Below are 25,062 nucleotides of genomic sequence, written 5' to 3' on the forward strand. Positions count from 1 at the left end.
TTTGTATATACCTGCTTAGTAGGGCTTTCGCCCCCCCCCAAAGCGGTATTTTTTTTTAATACAAAGTCAGCTTATTGCCCCCCCCACAATCCGGGTCCTCATTTTACCTACCTCGGAAGGATGGAAGGCTGAGTCAACCTTGAGCCTGGTGTGATTGGAACTTGCAGTAATTGCAGGCAGCTGGTGCTAGTTAACAGCACTTTAGTCTGCGCCACCAAGGCTCTTGGTGGCGCAGCAGACTCTTTGTGACTTTCTGATAAGCAACAATCAATGGGGAAGCCACTTAATCACTGTGGTTACTAAGAACTGCACTGATTTGACTTAACAAGGTGGCAAGAAAGGAACTGGGCATGGTTAGTCTAGTGAAGAGAAGGACCAGGGAGACATGATAGCAAGTCTATATCTTCTGCAGGTTTCTCTAGATGTGATGGGATGCAGTGAAGAGGTGGAGGGAGGGGGTGGATTCAACTGGATATTATGTGTGGGAGAAAGAGGGTGAAGACAGCCTGTCCCTAACACTTCCCAGACTATATTGTAGAGTCATAAGAGTTAAGCCTGGCAAGAGTCCATCTATAGGTGCGAAACAATAGAAGAACTCAACTTGGAAGAATCACCCATTGCATGTCATTCTTGGTTTGGGTCCTGACACGTTTAACTCTAAGCAAACCAGTTGCAGACCAGTAAGATTCTAGAAAGAGTGCAGAGAAGAGCAACCAGGATGATGAGGGGACTGGAGGCTCAAACATACAATGAACGGTTGCAGGAACTGGGCATGGCTAGTCTAATGAAGAGAAGGACCAGGGGAGATATGATAGCAGTCTTCCAATATTTGAGGGGCTGCCACAGAGAGGAGGAAGGGGGTCAAGCTATTTTCCAAGGCACCCGAAGGCCAGACAAGGAACAATGGATGAAAACTGATCAAGGAGAGATTCAACCTAGAAATAAGGAGTAATTTTCTGACAGAACAGTCAACCAGTGGAACAGACGTTGCCTTCAGAAGTTGTAGAAGCTTCATCACTGGAGGCTTTCAAGAAGCGACTGGACGGCCATCTGTCAGAAATGGTGCAGGGTCTCCTGCTTGGGTGGGGGATTGGACTAGATGACCTATAAGGTCCCTTCCAACTCTGTTAATCTGATATAAAATGGGGCAAAACTCACTTAACAACAGTCTCACTTAGCAATAGAAATATTGGGCTCGATTCTGGTCATACGTCGGGGATTCCCTCTATTTACTGAAACTTGGCTGAGAAAATGGGGGTGGGGCAGTTTTGATGAGTTGGTTGGTCCCCGATTGAAATGAAGGTTTCTCCATTTTGCAATGTCAGGGAGTGGCTTGTGATCTCGGAAGAGGAGATAAAAGGAAAATTAGAGTCCAATTAAAGTCTGGCAGCCTGAATTACTTGATTATCCAGCTCTATTTGCATTGCCTTAATCTCTTCCTTAAAAGGTTTACACAGAGAGATAATCCTTGACTTACGACCACAATTGAGACGAGAATTTCCATTGCTAAGCAAGGCAGATGTTAAATGAACAACTCCCCGGTTTTACAATCTTTTTTAGCCACCATGGCTACGCAAATACGGCTTCCCGAATTGACTTTGCTTGTACTAAGCTGGCTGGGAAGATCGCAAATTGACGCTCAAATAACCCGGGACCTTCAAGCGTCATAAATACCGTTGGGATGCCAGCTATCCAAATTTAACCCGGTGACACTACAACTTCAAGTCTGGGTCCTACATAAACTTGAGGAGGTCTTTCATAACTTTGAATGGTCTCTTAACAACCTGTCGTAAGTCAAGGACTACCTTGTAGAGTTTCCAGACAAGGAGACACACAATGACAATTGAAGTTGCTGTTAACAAAATAGCAGAGTTGGAAGGGACCTTGGAGATCTTCTAGTCTAACCCGCTGCTCAAGCAGGAGATCCTATACCAGTTCAGACAAACGGTTATCCAGTCTCTTCTTAAAAACTTCCAGTGATGGAGCACCCACAACTTCTGGAGGCAAGCTGTTTCACTGGTTACCATATTTTTTGGACTATAAGACACACTTTTTTGTCTTCCAAAAGGGGGTGAAAATGTCTGTGCATCTTATAGACCAAATATTGCTGAAGCCCCACCCACCCGCCGTCCGTTTTTTTGGCCTCCGCATGCCCGATTTTCAGGCCTTTTTCAGGTCTTTTTTTGGCCCATTTTCAAGGCTTTTTTTGGGCCCATTTTCAAGGCTTTTTTGGCCCATTTTCGGGGCTTTTTTTGGCCCATTTTAAAGGCTTTTTTTGGCCCATTTTTGAGGCTTTTTTTCTGCCCTTTTTGAGGCTTTTTTTCTGCCCTTTTTGAGGCTTTTTTGGCCCGTTTTCAAGGCTTTTTTCTGTCCGTTTTCAAAGCTTTTTTGGGCCTGTTTTAAGGCTTTTTTCAGCTCATTTTCGAGGCTTTTTTCAGCCCGTTTTTTTCCTAAAAATGGAAAAGGGCTGGAAAAAGGGACAAAAATTGGGTGCGTGAAGGCCAAAACCTTTTTTTTTTTGTTGTTGTTGTTGTTTTCCCTCTTCTAAATTTAGGTGCGTCTTATAGACAGCTGCATCTTATATTCAGAAAAATATGGTCATTGTCAATTGTCTTAATGCCGTAATGAACCAGTTAGACTTCAAGGTGACCAGAAGCTATTTGGGCTGGATCAGGACTTGGTTTGTGGCAATTACCTTGTCAATTTCATGAACGTGACTCTCCTTCTTTGCAGCCAGCCATATGTCTTATGCCGGCAATGTCCTGGTTATCGTCGGCAAACTGTCCCACCTCTCACCTTTCCCGAGCATGAAGGAAAAACAGAACCTGGGCAGGTTCCTGGAGATTCCCCATCGACTTCTTCCAACTTCCCAACAGGTGAGAGCATCCAGGTGTTATCTCCTGGGGTTGAAAAGGCGAGGTGGGTCTTGTACCTTTCTCACGAGCATATCAAAGATCTTGGCTTCCCTGAAAAAAATCCTGGTTTTTCTACTGCGTGCCCCAAGTGAGATGTGGGTTGGTTGGCCCTGTGCTGTTTATTCTGCCTCTGCACAGTATTTCTGATATTGCTGGTATTGGAACATTTGTGTGCTCCAATGATGCCCACAATCCTTCTTGGAAATAGTCATTGGAAGTGGAGAACGGAAATGAGCTTTCTGCAACTGTGAGGCAACTGGGAGACTTCATCATTTATTTATTTATTTATTTATTTCGATTTATACGCCACCCTTCTCCGGAGACTCAGGGCGGCTTACAATGCGTTAAGCAATAGCCTTTATACTTTTGTATATACCTGCTTAGTAGGGCTTTCGGCCCCCCCAAGCGGTGTTCTTTTTTTTTATACAAAGTCAGGTTTTGCCCACACAATCCGGGTCCTCATTTTACCTACCTCGAAAGGATGGAAGGCTGAGTCAACCTTGAGCCTGGTGAGATTTGATCTTGCAGTAATTGCAGGCAACTGGTGCTACTTAACAGCACTTTAGTCTGCTGCGCCACCAAGGCTCACATGGGGGCTTCATCACTGAAGGTTTTCAAGGGGAGATTGGACTGCCATTTGTCAGGGATGGTGTAGGGTCTCCTGCTCAGGCGGAGTGTTGGACTAGATCAGGGGTGTCAAACACAAGGCCCGTGGGCCAGATGCAGCCCACAAAGTGGTCAGATCCATCCCGCGGGGCCATCCTGCTCTACCCAATGCGAAGAGGAAAGATCAGGCCAACGTAGTGTCGGCCCGGTCTACCCAGTGCAAGCAAGGGACTCAGTGGCTAAGACGCTGAGCTTGTCGATCGAAAAGTCGGCAGTTCAGCGGTTCGAATCCCTAGTGCCACGTAATGGAGTGAGCTCCCGTGACTTGTCCCAGCTTCTGCCAACCTAGCAGTTCGAAAGCAGGTAAAAAATGCAAGCAGAAAAATAGGGACCACCTTTGGTGGGAAGGGAACAGCGTTCCGTGCGCCTTTGGCGTTGAGTCATGCCAGCCACATGACCACGGAGACGTCTTTGGACAGCGCTGGCTCTTCGGCTTTGAAACGGAGATGAGCACCGCCCCCTAGAGTTGGGAACGACTAGCATATATGTGCGCCGGGAACCTTTATCTTCACCTTTACCCTGTGTGAAGAGTAGCGATCATACCAGCGTAGCTTTGGCCCAGTCTACCCAATGCAAAGAGGAAACACCCAGCAGTTTGGGGAGTGGCGTCAAGTTGGCCACGCGCACCCAGTTGGCCACACCCACCCAGTCGGCCTCGCCCGACCGCCCCACCCCCAAGGTCAACCACAGCCCTGATGCAGCCCTCCATGAAACTGAGTTTGACACCCCTGGACTAGATGACCGACAAGGTCCCTTCCAACTCTTTTAATCTATGTGATGTTAAATGTTTTATCGGTGGGTGGATCTGAAACTGTTTTGCACAACCTGTTGTGTCAGAGCATTTGCCGCGTGACTACTATTAGGAGACAACCCAGGAGCAAAACACAGCACACACAGACTAAGACATTTAACAGTGGTTTATATACAAGACATATACAGAAATATACATGGTTGGCAAATACCTGACAAGCAGTCAATCTTCTTCTTAACTCTACACGGAGAACTCAGCAATGAATACCGGACACAAGGAGAGAGAATACGCCCTCTCCTGGCTGAAATTTATAAACACCTCTTAAAGTGGTAAAAACTCTTGTGGACCCCTTCAGAGTCTTAAGCTGGCTATACCAATGCTGATTTATTCTCATTGCATCAGCCTTACATTTCATCAGCTTTACACTTGCATTAGCCTTTCATTGGCTAATTTCATTACCCTGACATGTTGGTGGTCATTTCTCCTCCCACAGCAGTCCAGGAATATGTCTGTCCAGCTCAAGGAAGCCACATCTTCTGCACTTGCTGTTTCCAGCCCATGCCAGACCGTAGAGCGGACCGGGAACAGAACCAGGACGTTGCCCCACAACAGTGTAAGCAAGAGAACTTTCCTGGGGAACACGTGGGCCTTTCAGCCTGACCACAGATGGACTTGAAGGAGAAGCAGATGTCTTGAACACCATCATGGCTGGTCAGCCCAACTTCGTAGAAGCCTTCTGCTGCTTCTTCCATCTGTGGTCAGATCTTCAGTTAGGTCTAGTGGTTAAGGCACCAAGCTAGAAAGTCAGGGATGGTGAATTCTAGCTCCGGCTTAGCCATAATAAAAGCCAGCTGGGTAGGGGTGGGCTTCAAAAACTTTAGCAAGGGGTTCCCTGCCCGGTTGCTGGTTGGGCGTGGCCATGGTGGGCATGGCCTAGTTGGCGTCCTGCACCATCGTTTTTGCCCTCCCCGGGCTCCAGAGGCTTTTGTTGAGCCTCCGGGAGAGTGGAAATGGCCTCCCCAGGCTCCAGAGGCCCTCTGGAGGCCAGAAACAGGCCCATTTCCAGCCTTCCTGAACTTCCACTAGGCCTGTTTTTTGCCCTCCCCTTGCCTCCCCTCGGGCCCTGCACTTACCTGGCATCCGAAACGGGCCACGTGGGGACTCCGGGGAGGGGAGGGGCGGGGTGGGCAAGGCCAGCCAGGAGTGGGATTTGGGGGTTCTCCGAACTGCACAGAATCTTAGCTAGAGGTTCTCCCGAACCCGCAGCAGCCCCCCCCCTTGCAGCTGGGTGACTTTGGGCCAATCACCAGGAGACTGGGAGTTCTAGCCCCACCTAAAAATATTGATGACTGAAGGGTTGTTGTTTTTTTTCAGTCCGCTGTTATTTCTTTGTGGCGGGAAAAATGAGCCAGTGGCATATCTATATACTTTTTTTCCTTTCCGTCTTCCCAGGTACCATTTGTCTGCAGTCCTTCTGCCATCTGTACTGGGGATGTGTCCGTGTGTCCTGCTTGGGCTGTTTAGCCCCATTCTGCGGTATGATCTTGTTTGCAATTGTCCTCTCTTTCCTTTTGCAAAAACCAAACCCTGTTGTAATTTATTGGCGCTTCTGATATTCTTCCGCTCCTCGGGCTCCAGCCTGCCTTTTGCAAGAGGCAGTTGGCTTCCACGAGTAAGCCTTTTCCGTAAATAAAGCTAGCTAAATGAAATAAATAGAATCCCTGCTCCTTAATCTAGGACCGTGATGGTGAACCTATGGTACGTGTGCCACAGGTGGCACGCGGAGCCATATCGGTGGGAATGTGAGCTCAGCTCCACCAGCTGATTTTCAGGCCTTCTGGACCTGCCAGAAGTAAGGAAACAGGCTGTTTCCTGCCTCCGAAGGGCCTGAGGGGTTGGTGGGGAAGGCCTGTTTTTTGCTCTCCCCAGGCTCCAGAGCCTTTCTAGGAGCCTGGGGAGGGCGAAAACAGCCTCCCTTCCCCCCAAGGCCCTCTGGAGGCTGGAGCAAAAAACACGCCTACTGGGCCCACTGGGCCATTGCATGCCAAAAGCGGGAGGAGCATGTGGGGGTTGCATGCACAGGGGACAGGGCGCATAGAATTATGGGTGTGGGCATGCGCGCATGCGACCCCCCCCCCCCGCGACCCGCCTGCTTTTGGCACGCGATGGCAAAAAGGTTAGCCATCACTGATCTAGCATCTGCTTTGGGAAACCGCAGCTCAATTCTAAGAGCTCCTGCCTAATTCAGTAAATATCCTGCAGCCTCTTCAGGGCACTAAGAATGTTCTTTCTTTTCTTTTCTTTTTTTTTAAACAGAGCTCAATCTTGGTGACAAGTGTTTAGATGGCGTTCTTAATGGCAATAACTATGAATCGGATATTCTAAAGGTATGGACAGTTTGCAAAAGTTCCAGGGGGTTATTTGTCAAGAGTTTGTTGCAGAAATCGCATCCAGAAACCACACACAGATTCAACAGGGTTCATTAACTTCCCTTTATAGACACTATAACACATGAATAAATGTACAATACCAATGGCAGATTTTCCAACGTGGTGGTAGTTACAAGCAAAACACCAGCAGAGTAGAGCAGTTCTCAGCACAGCGCACAGAGCTACAGAGCCACGCCCAGGCTCCTCCCTGTCTCAGTTTCCAAACAGCCCTCATTGGCTGACTTAGTTGCTATGCCTATTCATTGCTGACCTTGTTACCATGCCTCTATTCCGGTTCATGAATATTCTGATATTATTTGGGGGGGGTTGGTTTTTTTGAGATAGCATTTTGTAAGAACGTCTGAAGTCCACTCTGTGTTTTTAAAGACTGTCCCTTTCATTTCTCGCGCTTTCCCAAGGCGTTTCAAATCTCCGCTTGAACTTCTTCTGAAGGTTTTTCATTTTAACCTGTCTCTTTCTAGGATTACTTGCAATCGAGGGGATTGACATGGAAAGACATGCTGAACGAAAGCCTCCTAGCTCTTCAAAAAGGAACTTTTATTTTACCAGGTAAATCTTGATTTAGCCCTCCGGCCACATATTCCTGAGACATTTTTTTCTGGATTCTGCTTCTTCTTTAGTCCAAGCGTAAATGCCACTTGGAATAAGAATAAGAATAGGAATAGGGATGGGATGGGATGGGATGGGATGGGATGGAAGAATAGAATAGACTAGACTAGACTAGTCTAGACTTGACTTGACTTGACTTGACTTGACTTGACTTGACTTGAATTGAATTGAATTGAATTGAATTGAATTGAATTGAATTGAATTGAATTGAATTGAATTGAATTGAATTGAATTGAATTCTTTATTGGCCAAGTGTGATTGGACACAAAAGGAATTTGTCTTTGGTGCATATGCTCTCAAGTGTACATAAGAGAAAAGATATATTCGTCAAGAATCATAAGATACAACACTTAATGATAGTCGTAGGGGACAAATAAGCAATCAAATCATATTAGGAAATTGTCAATATAAATCTTATGGATACCAGCAACAAGCTTACAGTTATACAGTCATAAGTGGGAGGAGATGGGTGATGGGAATGATGAGAAGATTAATAGTAATAGTAATGCAGAGTTAGTGAATAATTTGACAGTGTTGAGGGAATTATTTGTTTAGCAGAGTAATGGCATTTGGGAAAAAACTGTCCTTGAGTCTAGTTGTTCTGGTGTGCAGTGCTCTATAGCATAAGGCCGCACTTGGAATATTGCATCCAGTTTTGGTCGCCACGATATAGAAAAGATATTGAAACTCTAGAACAGTGATGGCGAACCTTTTTGGCACCGAGTGCCCAAACCGGAACGTTACGTGCTCACACATGCTCCAGAGCCCTAGAAACTCGAATACCAGCATTTGCGCCCGCCAACCACCTGGTCTTTGGGTTTCGTGCCAGCCAGCTGGTCTTTGGTTTTCCGGGACTCTGGCACACACAAACATCAGCCGGCCGGCGCTCATGCTCATGCCAGAAATCAGAAGAATAGCTGCCGACGGCACACATGCGCACAGAGAGGGCTAGAAAGAATGCAGAGAAGAGCAACAAAGATGATTAGGGGACTGGAGGCTAAAATGTGAAGAACGGTTGCAGGAGTTGGGTATCTAGTCTAGTGAAAAGGAGGACTAGGGGTGACATGATGGCAGTGTTGCAATATTTGAGGGGCTGCCCCAAAGAAGAGGGAGTCAAGCTCTTCTCCAAAGCACCTGAAGGCAGGACAAGAAGCAATGGGTGGAAACTAACCAAGGAGAGAAGCAACCTAGAACTAAGGAGAAATTTCCTGACAGTTAGAACAATTAACCAGTGGAACAACCTACCTCCAGAAGTTGTGAATGCTCCAACATGGAAGTTTTTAAGAAGAGGTTGGATAACCATTTTGTCTGAAGTGGTGTAGGGTCTCCTGCCTACGTACGCAGGGGGTTGGACTAGAAGACCTCCAAGGTCCCTTCTAACTCTGTCATCCTGTATTCAAATACTTGCAAGCTCACAAGGGCACCTCCTAAACCCCAGCTCCCCAGAGGGAGATTAACCACCTACTGAATTTTCTTCCGAGAGGTTTATTCTTCCAAAGAATATTCTCTTCATAACCCGGGGACACCCCCCCCCTCCTCCCCCCAATTTTCTCTTTCAGATTACCGAATCACGGGAGAAACGGTGCTCTGTTATTTTTGCGGCCTACGGACTTTCCGAGAACTCGCTTATCAGTACAGGCAGATTATTCCTGCTGCAGATTTGCCAGGTAACCAGGAGAACAAGAGAGGGCCTTGCAGAGATAAAGGAAATCTTTCTTTTTTAACCACTTTTATTGGTTTATGATATACAAATACTTCCCCCCCCAAAAAAAATACAAAAGCAAATAGAACGATTAGCACATACAGTATGTGTGAGGGGAACCTTTACCTTTACCTTGCCTTAGTATAAGGCCACACCTGTAATACTGCATCCAGGTTTGGTCACCACATTACAAAAAAAAATAAATAAATACGTTGAGACTTTGGAAAAAGTGCGAAGAAAGCAACTAAGATGATTAAAGGCCTGGAGGCTAAAACATATGAAGGACGGTTGCAGGAATTGGGTCTGGCTAGTCTAGAGAAAAGAGAAATTAGGGGTGACAGGATATAGAATTCCAATATTTGAAGGGCTGCCACAAAGAAGAGGGGGGTCAAATTATTCTCCAAAGCACCTGAGGGCAGGACAAGAAACAATGGATGGAAACTAATCAAGGAGAGAAGCAACCTGGAATTAAGGAGAAAATTCCTGACAGTGAGGACAATTAACCAGTGGAACAGCTTGCCACCAGAAGTTGTGGGTGCTCCAATACTGGAAGTTTTTAAGAAGATGTTGGATAACCATTTGTCTGGAGTGGTGTAGGGTTTCCTGCCTGGGCAGGGGGTTGGACTAGAAGACCTCCAAGGTCCCGTCCAGCTCTCTTCTGATTGAGGCGGATGCCATGACGGTCACAAATGCAAGAACCCTTTTTTTGTAGTCCCTTTTTTTTTCCAATGCCGTTTTATAATTTTATTCGTATATCAAAAATTCCTAACCACCCATCTCCACATGGAGGGGTTTCCGGATAGCGATTTAATCTTTAGCCTTTTCAAAGATTTAACTTGGAACGTTTGCAAAATCCATGGTGGCAAACCTAGGACTAGCTGTACTGCAGCTTTCCATTTTTGCACGCGCAGAATTCTCGCTGCGGTCAACATATAGCATAACAAGGTTCCAGATAACGGTGTTTTTTTTTTTCCCTCCCCCCAAGTTCCTCGTCCAGTAGTCCTATAGGAAAAGTCTCTGGTTTCGGTTTTGATACCCCTTTTCAAGAATATTCCGCATTAAGTCCACCACAGATCAAATTCCCCCTGAGTTTTGAGCAGTCTCGGCCATGCATGAACTCTCTGCGTGGGTTTTGTTTTGCAGCCGCTGTCACATCCCGTCCCGACTGTTACTGGGGTCGCAACTGTCGCACTCAGGTGAAGGCCCACCATGCTATGTGAGTGAGCCCCTTTGCAAGCTCAGCGTTTGCACAACAGGTTGTAGGTAGCAGACACAAAAAGAGAGAGATTTTTTTCTCTTCTGGAGCGAAGAGAACTCTGTGGCTCATCTGTTTTATCCAGCTCAAATCAATGTATTAAATTTGATGGGCATGGAGTGAAGCTGTGCTTGTGCATGCACAGTTTGCACCAAATGTGTGTTGTACGCACCAAGAGGAGGCTTGGGAAGGTAAGTAGAACTGGGGGGGTGGGGGGTGGAATCAGCTGTGGCGCGCGATCTTGGGAACCTTTATTTTAACTTTTTAAAAGCATTTTTTACTACCGGTTCGGGGCGAATAGGTAGTAAAAAAAAAATGCTTTTAAAAAGTTTTTAAAAGGCTCGGACGATCACAGCTCTACCACGCAATCGTCCGAGCCTTTTTAAAACTTTTTAAAAGCATTTTTTTTACTACCTACCCTGTTTCCCTCCCCCAAAATAAGGCATCCCCTGATAATAAGCCCAATCGGGCTTTTGAGCGCATGGCAATAAGGCCAAGTGCTTATTTCAGAGTTGAAAAAAAATATATAAGACAGGGTCTTATTTTCGGGGAAACACGGTATTCGCCCAAACTGGTAGTAAAAAAATGCTTTAAAAAGTAAAAAAAAAAAAAAAAAAGTTCCGATGATCAGCTGAGCGACGTGCAATATTCAGAACTTTTTTTTTTTTTACTTTTTAAAGCATTTTTAACTACCGTTTCCGGAGAACCGGTACTAAAAAAATGCTTAAAAAGTAAAAAAAAAAAAAAAAAAAGTTCTGACGATCGCGTGTCGCTCAGCTGATCATTAGAACTTTTTTTATATATTTTTTTTACTACCGGTTTGGGAGAACCGGCCCGAACCGGAAGCATTTCACCTCTATATCTATCTTATCATCTATCCTTCTCTATCATCTCTCTCTATTCTATCATTATCTATATCCACCTCTAACTATCATCAATCTATATATCATCTCTCTTATCATCTATCACAGTGGTGAAATGCACTTACCTTCGCTACTGGTTCGGAAATGTGAGCGTGCACGCCTCTTCTGCGCATGCGCAGAGGGTCAAAAAGAGGACATAATGACATCCCGGCGGGTGGGCGGAGCCTCCCGTTGCCGGCCCTACCGGCTCGCACAAGCCGGATAGATCCAGCCGGATTTCACTGTTGATCTATTATCTCTCGCTCTTTCTCTCTCGCTCTCTCTTCTATCTATATCCTATCGTATATCCTATCGATTGATTGATTGATCGATCGATCTCTATCCCCTCCCCCTCTCTATCATCTAGCCATCCAATTTCTTGGCAGTTCTTGGCAAACTGTCCTCCTGGCTGTTTCATTTTGCAGGCTTTAGCTATTAAGCTCAGAAGGGCTAGTAGGTGCTATGCAAAGCATTTTCAGCTGTTCGGGTCTTAGCAGAAATATTCCGAGCTCAGAATGGGTTTAGAATTGGAGAAACGAATTAAAAGAGGTGCCAAATATTTGGAGCCCCCCCCCCCGAGAGTATTAATTAGGAAGTCAAGCTGCTTCTCCTTTGTTTGAAAATCTCTTTCATGTGACATTCCCTCCCCCCAAAAAAAGAAAGAAAGAAAGAAAGAAAAAAAAATACTAACTTTTCTCTTCTTGGGTTGTTTAATTTCAGGAAGTTCAATCACATCTGCGAACAAACGCGTTTCAAAAACTGAGGATTCCCGGGGGCGTTTCACTGGTCTCCGTGCTTGTAGAGGATGGGAAAATTAAACCCAGAAACGCCAACTCTACAGTTTTTTTTGGCCTAGTTGTTCCCGCAAAAAAAAAAGGGGGGGGGATCGGCAACTTTTTACACATCAGATCCTCTGATGTGCTAGCGTGCTCTTTTTTTCCCTTTCCTTAACGATTATTATTTTGTCGGGTTTTTCTTTTTTTCTGCCACCCTGCGTTCTCCTTGGCTTTTTTCCTAAAAAGAAATTGGTTTTGCTTTGAAGGCCAGAAGGGTGCGGCTGCCCCTGTTTTTTGAGCTGCGGTAGGAATTTAAGGACTCGACGAACGAGGCTGAGTGGTAGACATTGGAACCCTTCTCGGTGAACGTTGATTGTCGGAATGAAGCAAGGTCTTGCTTGAGAAGGCAACGTTAGAGCGAAGTACCGCAAGAGAGAAGCACGTTCTTGGTTCCTTGTTGGTGGGCAGTGCCGTGCGTCTTTTGTCAATTTCATGGACCAACTTGCAACATCTCGCCGGAATTGATGGCCTAGACTTCTTGACTCCTTGGTCAAAGATCACAGCTGGATTGACCAAGGCCTGTCCCAACACTTAAGCACTGACCGCTTAAGGCCGTATTTCTCACGTTGGCACGAGGACTTCAACTCCCAGACTTCCCCAGCCAGCCATGTTGGCTGAGGAACTCTGGGAGTTGGAAGTCTACCTGTCTTAAAAACAGCCAAGGTTGACAAACACCACCTTAGGGTGTCTTGTGCTTTCTTGACACACTCCACACGTATATCTTAAATGCTGCTGTCCAGCTGGTGCAGTTGACGTAGCCTCCTTTGATAGGAGAGATCCAGTTGTTTTGTCCTCTTTTCTTTTTTTCTTTCTATTTGGTCTTTTTTTTTTTTCTTCTTTCCTTAGATCCTGTCGTTTTCTTTTCCCCATGCTCAATTCTAGGATTCAGACTGGTGCTTTCTTAAACCGAATTTCACCTCCGCCATCTTTCTTTGGGCTCCATGAGAATGTTTCCCCCACCCATTCACCCACCCAGGAATTCCTGTTCTTAGCAGTTGAGAGTTATGCTTCAAAACAACTATGCATTTTTTCCGCCTCTTACTGGTCAAATTCCACTAGAAACTCCTCTTCTTTTTTTTAAATCCCCTGATGATAAAGAAGTCTTCACGAATTTGGCATAATCCAACTGACACTGAAGTTTTTTTTCAATACTGTTGCTGAATGTAGGAGATTAATATTTCCAGCTTTTATCCCGAACTCCCAAGGGCTATTATTCCTGAACTTTTTTTGTGTCCCTAAAAATGGAGCAGCGCCATTAATTTCAGAGGATGGTAGACAGAGAAGTGTGTCTCTGCATATATCCATATCCATTTTTTTAAAATAATGTCAAAGCGACCTCTTTCCTAACTTAATTATTTTTTTAAGCTGTCTTCCTTTTGACTATCAACAAGACCAACTACAAATAACAGATAACTTGCATAACCAAAATTGCTTTTGAAATAATTTAGTGCTGGCACACAGTTTCGTTGCTTCCACCATTGGGCACATTTTAAGACAAGACAAGAGCCCAACGTAGCCCTTGGGAAGACAGGATAAAGATAGCCGAGTCTTTTCCCCTTCTTCTTACAACTCTCCAATGTTGCTTAAATTCAGCCATAACGGTATTCAAAATGGATTTCCCCCCCCCAACCTGGCGCCCTTCAGACGTGTTGAAATTCCACGTACCAGAATCCCTGAGATAGTTGAACCAAGGTAGGGATGGCTAATCGATTTGCAAGTTGCAATCTCAAAAATTTACAGAAGACATCTGATCGGGGGAGGCTACCTTGAACCCCGTTTTTGTATAGTCTTCCCATTTGTTTAAAACATTTGCCAGGATCTTGTCTTCCTTTTATAGCTGTGTTTCTCAACCGTGGCAACTTTAAGATGGGTGGACTTCAACTCCTAGAATCTGGGAGTTGAAGCCCACCCCTCTTAAAATTGCAGGAGAAACGCAACTTTGATAGTAATAGTGGCCGCATTCCAATCCACTAAAATTATGGGCTTTTTTCCCCCCTCTGCTCTCATACTCAAGGGGATTTAACAGAATAATGTGCTGGGCACAATTATTGAACCTTTAGCCACATTATATTTTTATGCACTGAAATAGTAAATCTTTCAGAGCTGGGTCTTGGTAGAGCTAACATGGGGAGTGGTCCAAAGAGAAAGCTACGGGACCCTCCAGGATTTAATGCCCTTTATGTTAAAGATGGTTGATAAGGATTGGTTCATTTTCTGTCTGCAGACTTCTTTCGCTCCCCTTTTTTTTTTTAAAAAAAAATAGAGCTTCCAAGATTATCCTGTACAGCGGGGATCTCCAAAATTCGAAACTTGTGGACTTCGACTTCCCCCATGCTGGGGAATTCTGGAAGTTGAAGTCAACAAGTTGCCAGGTTTGGAGACCCCTGCCATATGCCGATGGCGTCTAATCCCAAGCCTGTTTCAGTAAAAAAGCCACATAAAGGCTTCAGGCGCCGTGGCTCCTTGGGTTCACAGACCACGTTAAGTGAACTGCTAAGACACGCTGTGAGACTTCCACGCCGACGGCAGGAAAATTATAAAGACGACGGACCTTGCAGCCATCAAAGCTTGCATGGAACCGTTCGTTGTTGCAACGGGTGCGTTTTTCCCATCTCAGGGAATGGAGAAGCGAAGGGGACTGCAAAACCACACCCAGAGCCATGTCAGTTTCTCCTAGGTTAGCTTCTGGCTAGCCCAGGTGAGGTCGTCAGGTGACTTCTCCCCTTCCAAACGTGAAAAAAAAAAAGAGAATTTGGTTCTCTTCTTTCAGTCGACGTTGACTGCCATGGCTGTCCGTCGCCAGCCAAAATGTAAATAGAAGAATTAAAAACAGCAATTTATCTTTCCCCTCCCCCTCTCCCCAGCAAAATTTACCCCTTCCTCCTTCATTCCAATCATACAAGTGTCTTCCAGGGAATTTAGCGTGGTTCACTCCACGCTTAGGATGGGCGGTTGGAAAGTTTTGTTATCTGCTCTAAGAAGAAATGTTTTCCGCTTTTGTTTCCTTTGTACGCAAGCTGGTGGCTTGGAAAAGAGGGGGGGAGAGAAAAGAATTCCGATAACTGTTGGGCTTTGGGGTTCATGATTTATCTTTGGAAAATATTAAAATGCACAATGTTGGACTTTTTTGCTTTGCTTGTCTTCGGATGTCGGCTCAGGCTGGCACACAGGCCAAGGTTGGGTTTATTGGGGAAAGCTTAAAGATGGTGCTTGTTTTTATTTTATTTTATTTATTTATTTATTTATTAGTCATATTTCTATGCTGCCCACTCTCTGAGGACTCTGGGCGGCTTACACCAAAGACAGTATACTAAATAGCATGTTGCCCCCAACAATCTGGGTCCTCATTTTACCCACCTCGGAAGGATGGAAGGCTGAGCCAACCTTGAGCCGGTGAGATTTCATCTGCTGATCTACTGAACTAGCAGTCAGCTGAAGTAGCTGCAGTACTGCACCCTAACCACTGCACCACCTCGGTTTTGACCTAGGCTCCCTTAAAAAGCAGCAAGCAGAGTTTTAATCCCGACAAAACCTCTTTTTTATTTACATGGCTGTGAATTCCTTTCATTCACAGTCAGCAAGGCTTGTCCAGACAGCTTTTCAAAGGAATATTTATCCACACAAACCTTATCTCGCTTGGCAAGCTGCCACGTAACTTGTTTCCAAATGCAGTACAAGGCAAAACTTGGCACAGTCTCTTAGAGTCACGAACAGAACTTTCCACTCTTGAAATGAACGAACCACTCTTGAAATGAACGAACGAATTGTTTCCTGCAAAAGACCCCTCCCTGTTCGCTCTTTGGTTTCCTAGGGGAGGGGCCAATCATCTCCAAAGTGTGGCTTTACTCCCAAATCGACCCTGCTTTCTGAGTTGCTCTTGTCCTCTGGCAGCTCTGCGCATGCGCACACTGGGAATGGGCTCCAGCTGCTCCTCTCCCTCGCTGCTATCTCCCTCTCTGCCTCTGATGCAGAGCCCTCGTCCAAGCTTTCCCCAGGCCTGGCCCATGTTCCTCCCCAACCTCCTCACTGTCCGATTCTGCTGCCAGCTCCACTGGCCGCCAGCGGGCCACTACAGCGCTGGCATTTGCATTCCAGACCAATTTTCCATCCAAATGTTTCTGCGTGATTGATGGAAAAACAAAGGGCTATCCCAAATAAATATAGGCTTGATAGACTTAGCCGATGGGAAGGAGCTTGCTTGCTCTCTGGATAAGGAGACCACCTTATGAGTACAGGTAGTCCTCGACTTATGACCACGGTTGAGCCCAAAGTTTCTATTGCTAAACGAGACAGTTCTTGCGTCAATTTGGCCCCACTTTACAACTTTTCTTGGCAATATGGTGAAGTGAATCTGGCTTTCCATGGACTTTGCTTGTCAGAAGTTCACCAAAGGGAATCACGTGATGACACCCCCCCCCCCCCGGGGACACTGCCACCGTCATAAATACAAGTCAGTTGCCAAGCATCTGAATTTTGATCCCGTAACCACGGGGATGCTGCAACAGTCATAAGTGTGAGAATCGGTCATAAGTCACTTTTCTCAGAGCCACTGTAACTGGTCACTAAACAAGCTGTTATAAGTTGAGGACTATCTAATAAAGAGGGAATTGTTGGCTGTCCACCCTCACCACAACCTACCTGTCTGTCGACACTAAAAATTTATTTCTATAGATGTTGCCTCCTTTTTACAAAAGAATAAATCAGAGGTAGGCACTACCGGGTGTTTAAAAAAAATCTTCCATCCTTGTCAAGAATTAAACTAGCATCTTTTGCATTGCAAAAGGCAAGCAATACTCAACTTACATCCATTCATCCAGCTGCTTGAAGTTATAACAGCACTGGAAAAGGTTACTTATGACCAGTTCTCCATTTATGACCATCAATCAATCAGAACAGAGCTGGAAGGGACCTTGGAGGTCTTCTAGTCTAACCCCCTGCTCTGTTGTGACCTAGGCTTCCTGAGTCATCAAAACACATGAGTCCCAAAAACCTCTTTTATTACAACAGCTGTGAATTACGTTCATTCACAGCTGAGTCCCAATTAGTTGTAAAAAGTCTTTTGGGAGAAGTCCTTCGGGATAATCACCAACCTTTATCTCCCTTGACACACTGCCAAAGGCCTACTTGGCAAAGCCACACGGAGTCCAGAATCAAATAGAGATGCCGACTGGGAACAGAATTAACAACGTTGCTTTCCTGCAAAGGGCCCACATGCCTTTGTTCCTCTTTTAAGCCTTATGGGAGGGGCCAATCATCTTCAGACCTTACTCCCGAGTCGTCCCTTTTGCTTTAGCTGCTCTTGCCTTCTGGCAGCTCTGTGCATGCACGCACTAGAAACAGGCTCCTTCTGTTTCTCTGCCTCTCTGCTGTCCGACTCTGGAGGCTCCGGAATCCACGCATCACTCCCAGATGGCCCTGGCCCCATCTCTGCCTCTGACACAGAGCCCTCTTCCGGGCCTTCCTCAGCCTCCAGGACTGGCCCATGTTCCTCCCCAACCTCCTCACTGTCCGACTCCGCTGCCACTTCCGCAGGCTGCTAGCGGACCACAACATGCTCAAGCAGGAGACCCTTGGACAAATAGCTGTCCAATTTCTTCTTAAAAACCTCCAGTGATGGAGCGCCCACAACTTCTGGTGGCGAGCTGTTCCACTGGTTAATTGTTCTCACTGTTAGGAAGCTTCTCCTTAATCCAAGATTGCCTCTCTCCTTGATTAGTTTCCATCCATTATTTCTTGTCCTGTCTGCTGGTACTTTGGAAAATTAGTTGACTCCCCTCTTCTTTGTGGCAGCCCTTCAAATACTGGAATACAGCTTGCCTTCAGAAGTTGTGGATGCTTCATCACTGGAGGTTTTTAAGAAGAGACTGGACAGTCGGTTGTCTGAAATGGTATAGGTTCTCCTGCTTCAGCAGGGGGCTGGACTAGAAGACCTCCAAGGTCCCTTCCAACTCTGTTATTCTATTCTGTATGCTAAACTACTTGTAACCTGTGGGAGAAATTGCACACAAGTGAGACAATTCCTGCCATGTATGTGACTTAGACTTCAGACGCACAAATTTGGAATTACAAGCTACAAAGTTGAAGCAGCTTTACAAATATAGACTCTACACCAGCTTGCTTTCTACCCAGACCAGTAACGTATAAAAAGCTGGAAAGTATTTTAGGAATTTTGTATTTATTTAGGTTTTTTTACACATAGACGTATCTCCTGCACTGATCACGTAGCTATAAGGTATGAAAATGTAATAGGAAAAAAAACAACACCCAGCTTTTTGGAGAGACGAGAGAACTCAAACAAACTTCTTATAAATTGATTATTATTATTATTATTATTATTTGCAAAAACAACAGGGAACAGCAGTTTAGGGGCAGGGAGAATCCTTCAATTTGATTGTCCTGCTTGAAACAAAAAACAGAACTAGCAATCTTGAACAGATTAAAGTCTGATAGGAAAACAGGTTTTCAGCTTTAAAGGCACTATAAATTCTGCTCGCATTTCCCCATTACTACGATCAAATCTACTGCGCCTATAGGTGAGAAAATACTTCATTTCAAAGTGCAAATGTGCACACAACACACACACACACACACAAATCTTAAGCCCTTCCACAACTGCGCCTGGTACTCTAAACTAGCACAGATGGAAGCTTAAAAAAAGCAGGTGAAAATGAGAAATTAATCTGAGTTAAGCAATTTAGGAGCCAGTTTTAAAGCTCCCAGACGGCGCCCGAAAAATGCTAACAAAAAAAAAAAGAAATTTGCTCTATTTGAATAGAGCTGGATTTTTCCCGTTCCTTCCCTTGGCACCTGTTTTCCAGCAGATATTTCAAGGACTTTCTCCAACAGCTGCCTGAACCAAATGCAGGATTTGGATAACATTCCCTTCTATTCCAGCCTTAAAAAAAATCTGAAAAGCTAAAATCGCATTCCAGGACAAGGCCATTAAAATACCAATCAGGCTGTTAGGTGCAGCTGGCTTTTTAAAAACTTTAAAAAGTTGTCCGATTAAAGACCCAGCGGTGCCCTGTTTTGATGGCCACAGGGAAGCATTTACAGGTAGTCCTCAACTTGCGACCACAGCAGAGCCCAACATTTATGTCGCTAAGTGAGAAATTTGTGAAGTGCCCTGTTTTACGGCTTTTCTCGCCACGCTTAAGTGAATCGCTGCCTTGTTAAATGACTTAACGGGGTGGTTAGATAAATCTGGTCCCCCCTTGGACTTCGTTTATCAGGAGGTCGCAAAAGGGGGATTGCGTGACCAACCGTCATAAGTGTGAGTCGGTTGCCAAGTGTCTGAATTTTAAACGGGGCTGCTGTAACGGTTGTATGTATGGAAAGCGGTCATAAATCACTTTTTTTTTCAGTGTCTTTGTAACTTTGAATGGTCACTAAATGAACTGTTGTAAATTAAGGACTACCTATAAGTTGCTAAAGGCCACGGACTTTGCAGATAAATCATGCATCTTCTGTAAAAACCATAACAAAGTTTGCTTAACATCTTATCCATCGCCTACCGTTCAGTTCAAACCACGGGTGAGATTCAGCCAGTTCAGACCGGTTTGGGCAAATCAGATATTAATTTTAATCCGGTACGGCAAACTGGTTGTTGCAAGGACTGGCTGAGCCCTCCCGCCAGACCCCACCCCACCCCTCCCAGGAGTCTCCACACAGCTCGTTTTGGATGCCAGGTAAGTGCAGGGCCCACGCGGAGCATCTGGGAGGGCGAAAAATGGGCCTACCGGAAGTCCGGAAACGGACTCATTTCCAGCCTCTGGAGGGCCTCCGGAGCCTGGGGGAGGCTGTTTTTGCCCTCCCAGAGGCTCGAGGAAAGCCTCCGGAGTCTGAAGAGGGTGAAACACACACACACACACACACACACACACACACACACACACACACCCCGTTGGTGGGTTGCTCCTGGTTCTGTCTGGTTCTTGCAAACCGGTAGTAAAATAGGCAGGAGGCTCTGCCCACCCGCCCAGACGTCATAATGGATGATATGCACAGAAGCACGCGTGCTCCCGTTGCGAACCAGTAGTCAAGGTAAGTAGAACCCACCCCTGGGCCCCCAGTGGTGCAGGAGGCCAAGTAGGCCATGCCCACCATACTCACCCAGCAACCGGGCAGAGAACTGGTTGCTAAAATTTCTGAATCCCACCCCCGGTTCAAACCCCTCAACCAACACAAATCTTCAGCGTGCACCCCACTCTCTAATACTACTGTAATTCCAAGTGCAATTTACTAAGGTGTCGCAGACCGATCCATCCTTGAAAATCTTTTCTCGAGTGAGGAATTTGAACCACAAAGGCCAGGGTGTTGGCTTAATAATGTGGAGCGGGGCCGACTCAAAATATTGTGCGTTTAGGACGGCAAACCTTTAAACCCACCGCGTCTCTTCCCCCAGATTCTGTCATCGTGTGCAATCCCAGAAAAGATGCAGCTGCTTTAAAAGAGCGATCTAGGTAAGCGTGGTGGGAGAACCATCGTCTGCTCCAAAGCCTATTGCAGTCTTCAAATCTTATAGTAACAGTAATAAGAGTTGGAAAGGGACCTTGGAGGTCATCTAGTCCAACCCCCTGCTCACGCAGAAGACCTGTACTAGGGATTCGAACCGCCGAACTGCCAACCTTTCTGATCGACAAGCTCAGCGTCTTAGCCACTGAGCTACCTAGTCAGGTTAATCGGAAGAAGTCGCCTTCTCAAAAGGCTTTAGCCCGAATTCACTAGAATTCACTGAAGCAGTTCTTACTTGGCCACGATAACAATTTTGGCAATCTCACAACTTCGGCGAATTTTTTTCTCGAGCACCCACGACCACACCAACCTACCCAAACTTTGAATCCTAAGGTCACACCAATTGAGCGGGATATGTTGTGCTAATGGCAAACTCTGTTGTTGGTGTGGGTGACGGTGTTTCATTAACCCGACTTTACCTCATCTTCTCATTGTAGTCATTGGGGGGAAGAGGGGGGGGGAGATAGGATTCACAAAAGCCAGTGAATCCTTTGCATAAAATGTGTTAATCTAAAAAAGTCGCCCTCCCAATCGCCTTTTCAATACAAGCGTTGCTTGTATTTTTAGTTATTCCAGTTCTGTTCACAGTCACTCTTTTTTGGGGGCGGGGAACTATAATCAAACATCAGTAGAACTTTACACCCTTCCCAGGGGTGGGATTCTACTGGTTCGGACCGGTTTGGGCGAACCGCGCACTCAGCGGACCGGTTGTTACACTGGTTGAATCCCACCAGTGACCCTTCCACATCATAGCCAGAATTTGGTTGATTACTAAGGATTATATCCAGAACAGCCCCCTTTACCTAAAACCTGATAGGCTCTAGATCTGATCACACCTCTCAATTCAAACACAACTTTAAAAAAAAAAAAAACAAGCTTATTTCAGAAGGAAAACGTCAGGTGGTCTTCATGCATCAAGACCAAAAATTGTGCTCCACAGCAATATCCATAATCATCGCATCCAACTTAAGACAAAAGTTTTGGGCAAAGCGTCACTGAGTACAGGATCCGTGCCCCCTAAGCAGATCAAAGGTTGTCTCTTGAACATCTGCATGCAGAACAACTCTGTTCCATCTCAAAAGATCTTCACTGCTTCCAGTTTCATGAAGGACCTTCATGGACGATCAAAAAAGCACGTTCGGACAAGTCGTTGAATTGAAACGAACCAGCGACTCTGGTTTTGAACCAGGAGCGTAGGTTTCATCTCCGTCGCCTTGAAAGGGATCTTGGTAGGAACTGGAGGGCTCCCCCCAAGGACCAATGCCCAACCTGCTTCTGGTGGCCTCCTCCGAGTCTTCTTCAAGCGATAGGTCCACTATCTGCTCCTTCCTCGTGGCCGTCCCTCCTTCACACATGACAGCGTTTGTCTCGGACAAAACATCGACGCATTGATTTGTGTGCTCCGCCAAAACCAAAGGCTGCTGATCATCTCCTTCTTCAGAAATCACAAACACTGCTTTGGGCCCGTCCATGTCTACAGAAGCCTCCTTGGGCTTGGAAGCGTTGATGGCGTTGCTTTTCAATCTGAGGGCAGCATCTGGAGCATCCTTCCCTCCCAGACGGGGACTTTGGACCAGGGACAGAATGCCCTCAGCTTCGGAGTGCTCAGGAAGCCCCGGCTGGCCGCAGCCAGGAGAACCGGTCAAGAAATCAAAAGAAGGGTTTGCAAATTGGGACCTTCTCGAGTTAGAACCACCGGTCGGCTTCTGCGGTTTCTGAGCCGAGCGTGTCCATGGGTTACTGACCAAAGCTTCCAAGTGTGACCCTTCAGAAGTTCCTTCACTTTCTCCAGCAGAGCTCACTTTTTGGATTCTGATGGGCTGGTTTGGGGTGGAGGTCGAAAAACCCTGGCAGGGAAGAGAAGATCCATGTCAAGAACTTTGAGAGAAAATAGAGAAGAAGCATTCCTTTAAGGCTCTTGCGTATGGATTAGAATCGGGGGTCTCCAACCTTGGCAACTTTTAAGACTTATGGACTTCAACTCTGGGAGTTGAATTCTGGGAGTTGAAGTCCACAAGTCTTAAAGTTGCCAAGGTTGGAGACCCCTGGATTAGATAGTTACAGATGAGAGAGAGGAAGAAATAAAGATGGGATCGAGAAAGTGTTTGATGATTAGATAGATAGCAATAGCCCTTAGACTTATATACCGCTTCACAGTGCTTTTACAGCCCTCTCTAAGCAGTTTACAGAGTCAGCCTCTTGCCCCCAATAATCTGGGTCCTCATTTTACCCACCTCGGAAGGATGGAAGGCTGAGTCAACCTTGAGCCTGGTGAGATTTGAACTGCTGAACTGCAGCTAGCAGTCAGTTGAAGTAGCCTTTAGTATTGCACTCTAACCACTGCGCCACCTCAGCTCTTGTGATAGATGACTGATGGATGATAGATGATAAGACATAGAGATGATATTAGATTAGATAGATAGATAGATAGATAGATAGATAGATAGATAGATAGATAGATATAGATATTAGATGATAAAGAGATATATACATATACATATACATGCATGCATGCATGCATACATACATACATACATACATACATACATACATACATACATACATATATATATATAAAGTTAAAATCTCGGGTGTTTTCCCGCATCATTAAAAGTCTGTTAGTTGAAATGTTTAAAATCTTGGCTAAAATGCCAACTTAAGATCCTCCAAAATCCCAACAAAACACTTTGTAAGGTCTTTTGAAACTCTGGCTAAAATCCTAACCGACACTTTAAAAGTTTTCTTTTTGGCAACGTTTCGACAAGCTCTCTAACTTGTCATCATTGGGCCCCTACTTTCAGTTTAGAAGCTGTGGGTATGCTGCGAGATCAGAGTTGTCACTTTTCTATGTTCGCTGCTATATCTATACACTCACTCTCTCTCTCTCTAATTTATCAATCATCTATATCATCTTTATATATAAGGATATAGAATATATATACCCTGTTTCCCCCCAAATAAGACATCGCCTGATAATAAGCCCAATCAGGCTTTTGAGCGCATGGCAATAAGGCCAAGTGCTTATTTCAGGGTTCAAAAAAATACAAGACAGGGTCTTATTTTTGGGAAAACATGGTATGCTGGAGCATAAAGTGCCCGTTTGGTTCAGCACAGGTTTTGTTACACTCTTACATACAAGTAGCACTTGACATACGACCATAATTGGGCTCAGAACTTCCACCATTGAGCGGTGACTGATTTTACGACCTTTCTGCTACAGACGTTAAGCGATCACCTTGGTTGATCTTCCCCCATTGACTTGGCTTGTTGGAAGCCCCCAAATGGAGATCACGTGATCCCTGGATGGTGCCACCACCGTCAACACCTGCCACTCCCCAAGCTTGACCATGAGGATGCTGGGATGGGTCTCCAACACGAGAACGGCTTGCAAGTCCCCTTTTTTTCAGCGCCGTTGTAACCTCGAATGAACGGTCGTACGTTGAGGACTACCTGTACCTTAACCAGCGGTGGAAGAGCTGGAACTGGTTTCAGAACCCCTGGCTTCACACCTGCTTCCTTTCCTCCCCAGGCGCCAATACTCACCCCGCTTTTGGCTGCTTTGGGCGAAGGGCCGATGTTTGTCCAGTGGCCCCATTGCTCCTGGAGCTGTGGGAACGGAGTCAAGAGATCGTGGAAGGTCCTTGTGCGCCATGCCTGCTGCTTCAGATAAGGGTGTCCCGCCCGGGAATTGGACGCTTGGCTGCCGGGCTCCGTTTGCTTGGGGATCAGCCATTCCGACACGGAAGTTGGGCTAGTGATGCTTCGCGTCAACCTCTTGTCCTAAGGAGAGAGAGAGAGAGAACCCCGTGGGATTTTCAAGCAGCGCCTAGATGGATTGAAACACCCTCTCTTGAGCCACGGCGTGGCTTTGTGGGGAAATGGTGGTCACTGCAGCCAGCCCATTCCCCAGATGGTCCCTCTATTTAGGCCAGAGCAAGAATCCATGCAGAAAAAAATATATAGCTGGATGTTTATTGATGAAATGCAAGCAAAGCCAAAACATTTGGCTGGCAAAAAAAAAACGAGATTAAAAGCAGGCAAAATCTGAACAAGGAAACTTACTTTTTCTCTCTCTCTCTCTCTTTCTCTCTCTCCTATTTCTTTCTTTCCTTTTTTATTTCTCTTTATCTCTCCCCCTTTCTCCCTTCTCTCCTTCTCTCTCTTTTCCTTTTTATCTCTTTATCTCTCCCTCTCTTTCTCCCTTCTCTTTCTTTCTCTCTTTCTTTCCTTTTTTATCTCTTTATCTCTCTTCTTTCTCCCGTCTCTATTTCCTTCTATTTCTCTTTCTTTACCTTTTTATCTCTCCCTCTCTTTTTCTTTTTCTTTCTCTTTCTCCTTTCTCTCTCTCTTTTTCTATCACTTGCTTTCCCTTTTTTCTTTTTCTCTCTCTGTCTCTTTTACTCTTTCCCTTTTTCTCTCCCTCTTTCTCTTTCTTCCTCTTCCTCTTTCTCTCTCTCTCTCC

The 25,062-nt window shown here is 45.6% G+C and overlaps 1 protein-coding gene across 2 annotated transcripts in view; it reads left to right on the forward strand.

Annotated features, from left to right (window-relative positions):
- CHFR (checkpoint with forkhead and ring finger domains) overlaps positions 1-15,193 on the forward strand; it is a 30,442-nt gene extending 15,249 nt beyond the window's left edge. For both annotated transcript variants that reach the window (XM_070950471.1, XM_070950470.1), the window contains 8 exons: positions 2,734-2,876; positions 4,826-4,945; positions 5,785-5,868; positions 6,649-6,719; positions 7,244-7,331; positions 8,951-9,058; positions 10,237-10,309; positions 11,971-15,193. In XM_070950471.1, coding sequence (XP_070806572.1) covers positions 2,734-2,876; positions 4,826-4,945; positions 5,785-5,868; positions 6,649-6,719; positions 7,244-7,331; positions 8,951-9,058; positions 10,237-10,309; positions 11,971-12,013 — 730 coding nt within the window. In that variant the 3' untranslated portion in view covers positions 12,014-15,193. The remainder of the gene's footprint in view (positions 1-2,733; positions 2,877-4,825; positions 4,946-5,784; positions 5,869-6,648; positions 6,720-7,243; positions 7,332-8,950; positions 9,059-10,236; positions 10,310-11,970) is intronic.
- Positions 15,194-25,062: the final 9,869 nt, after the last annotated feature.

The sequence above is a fragment of the Pituophis catenifer genome, unplaced genomic scaffold (assembly GCF_029215685.1).
Source record: "Pituophis catenifer annectens isolate HBS135680 unplaced genomic scaffold, rPitCat1.0.hap2 SCAF_10, whole genome shotgun sequence".
In the NCBI taxonomy this organism is placed as follows: domain Eukaryota; kingdom Metazoa; phylum Chordata; class Lepidosauria; order Squamata; family Colubridae; genus Pituophis; species Pituophis catenifer.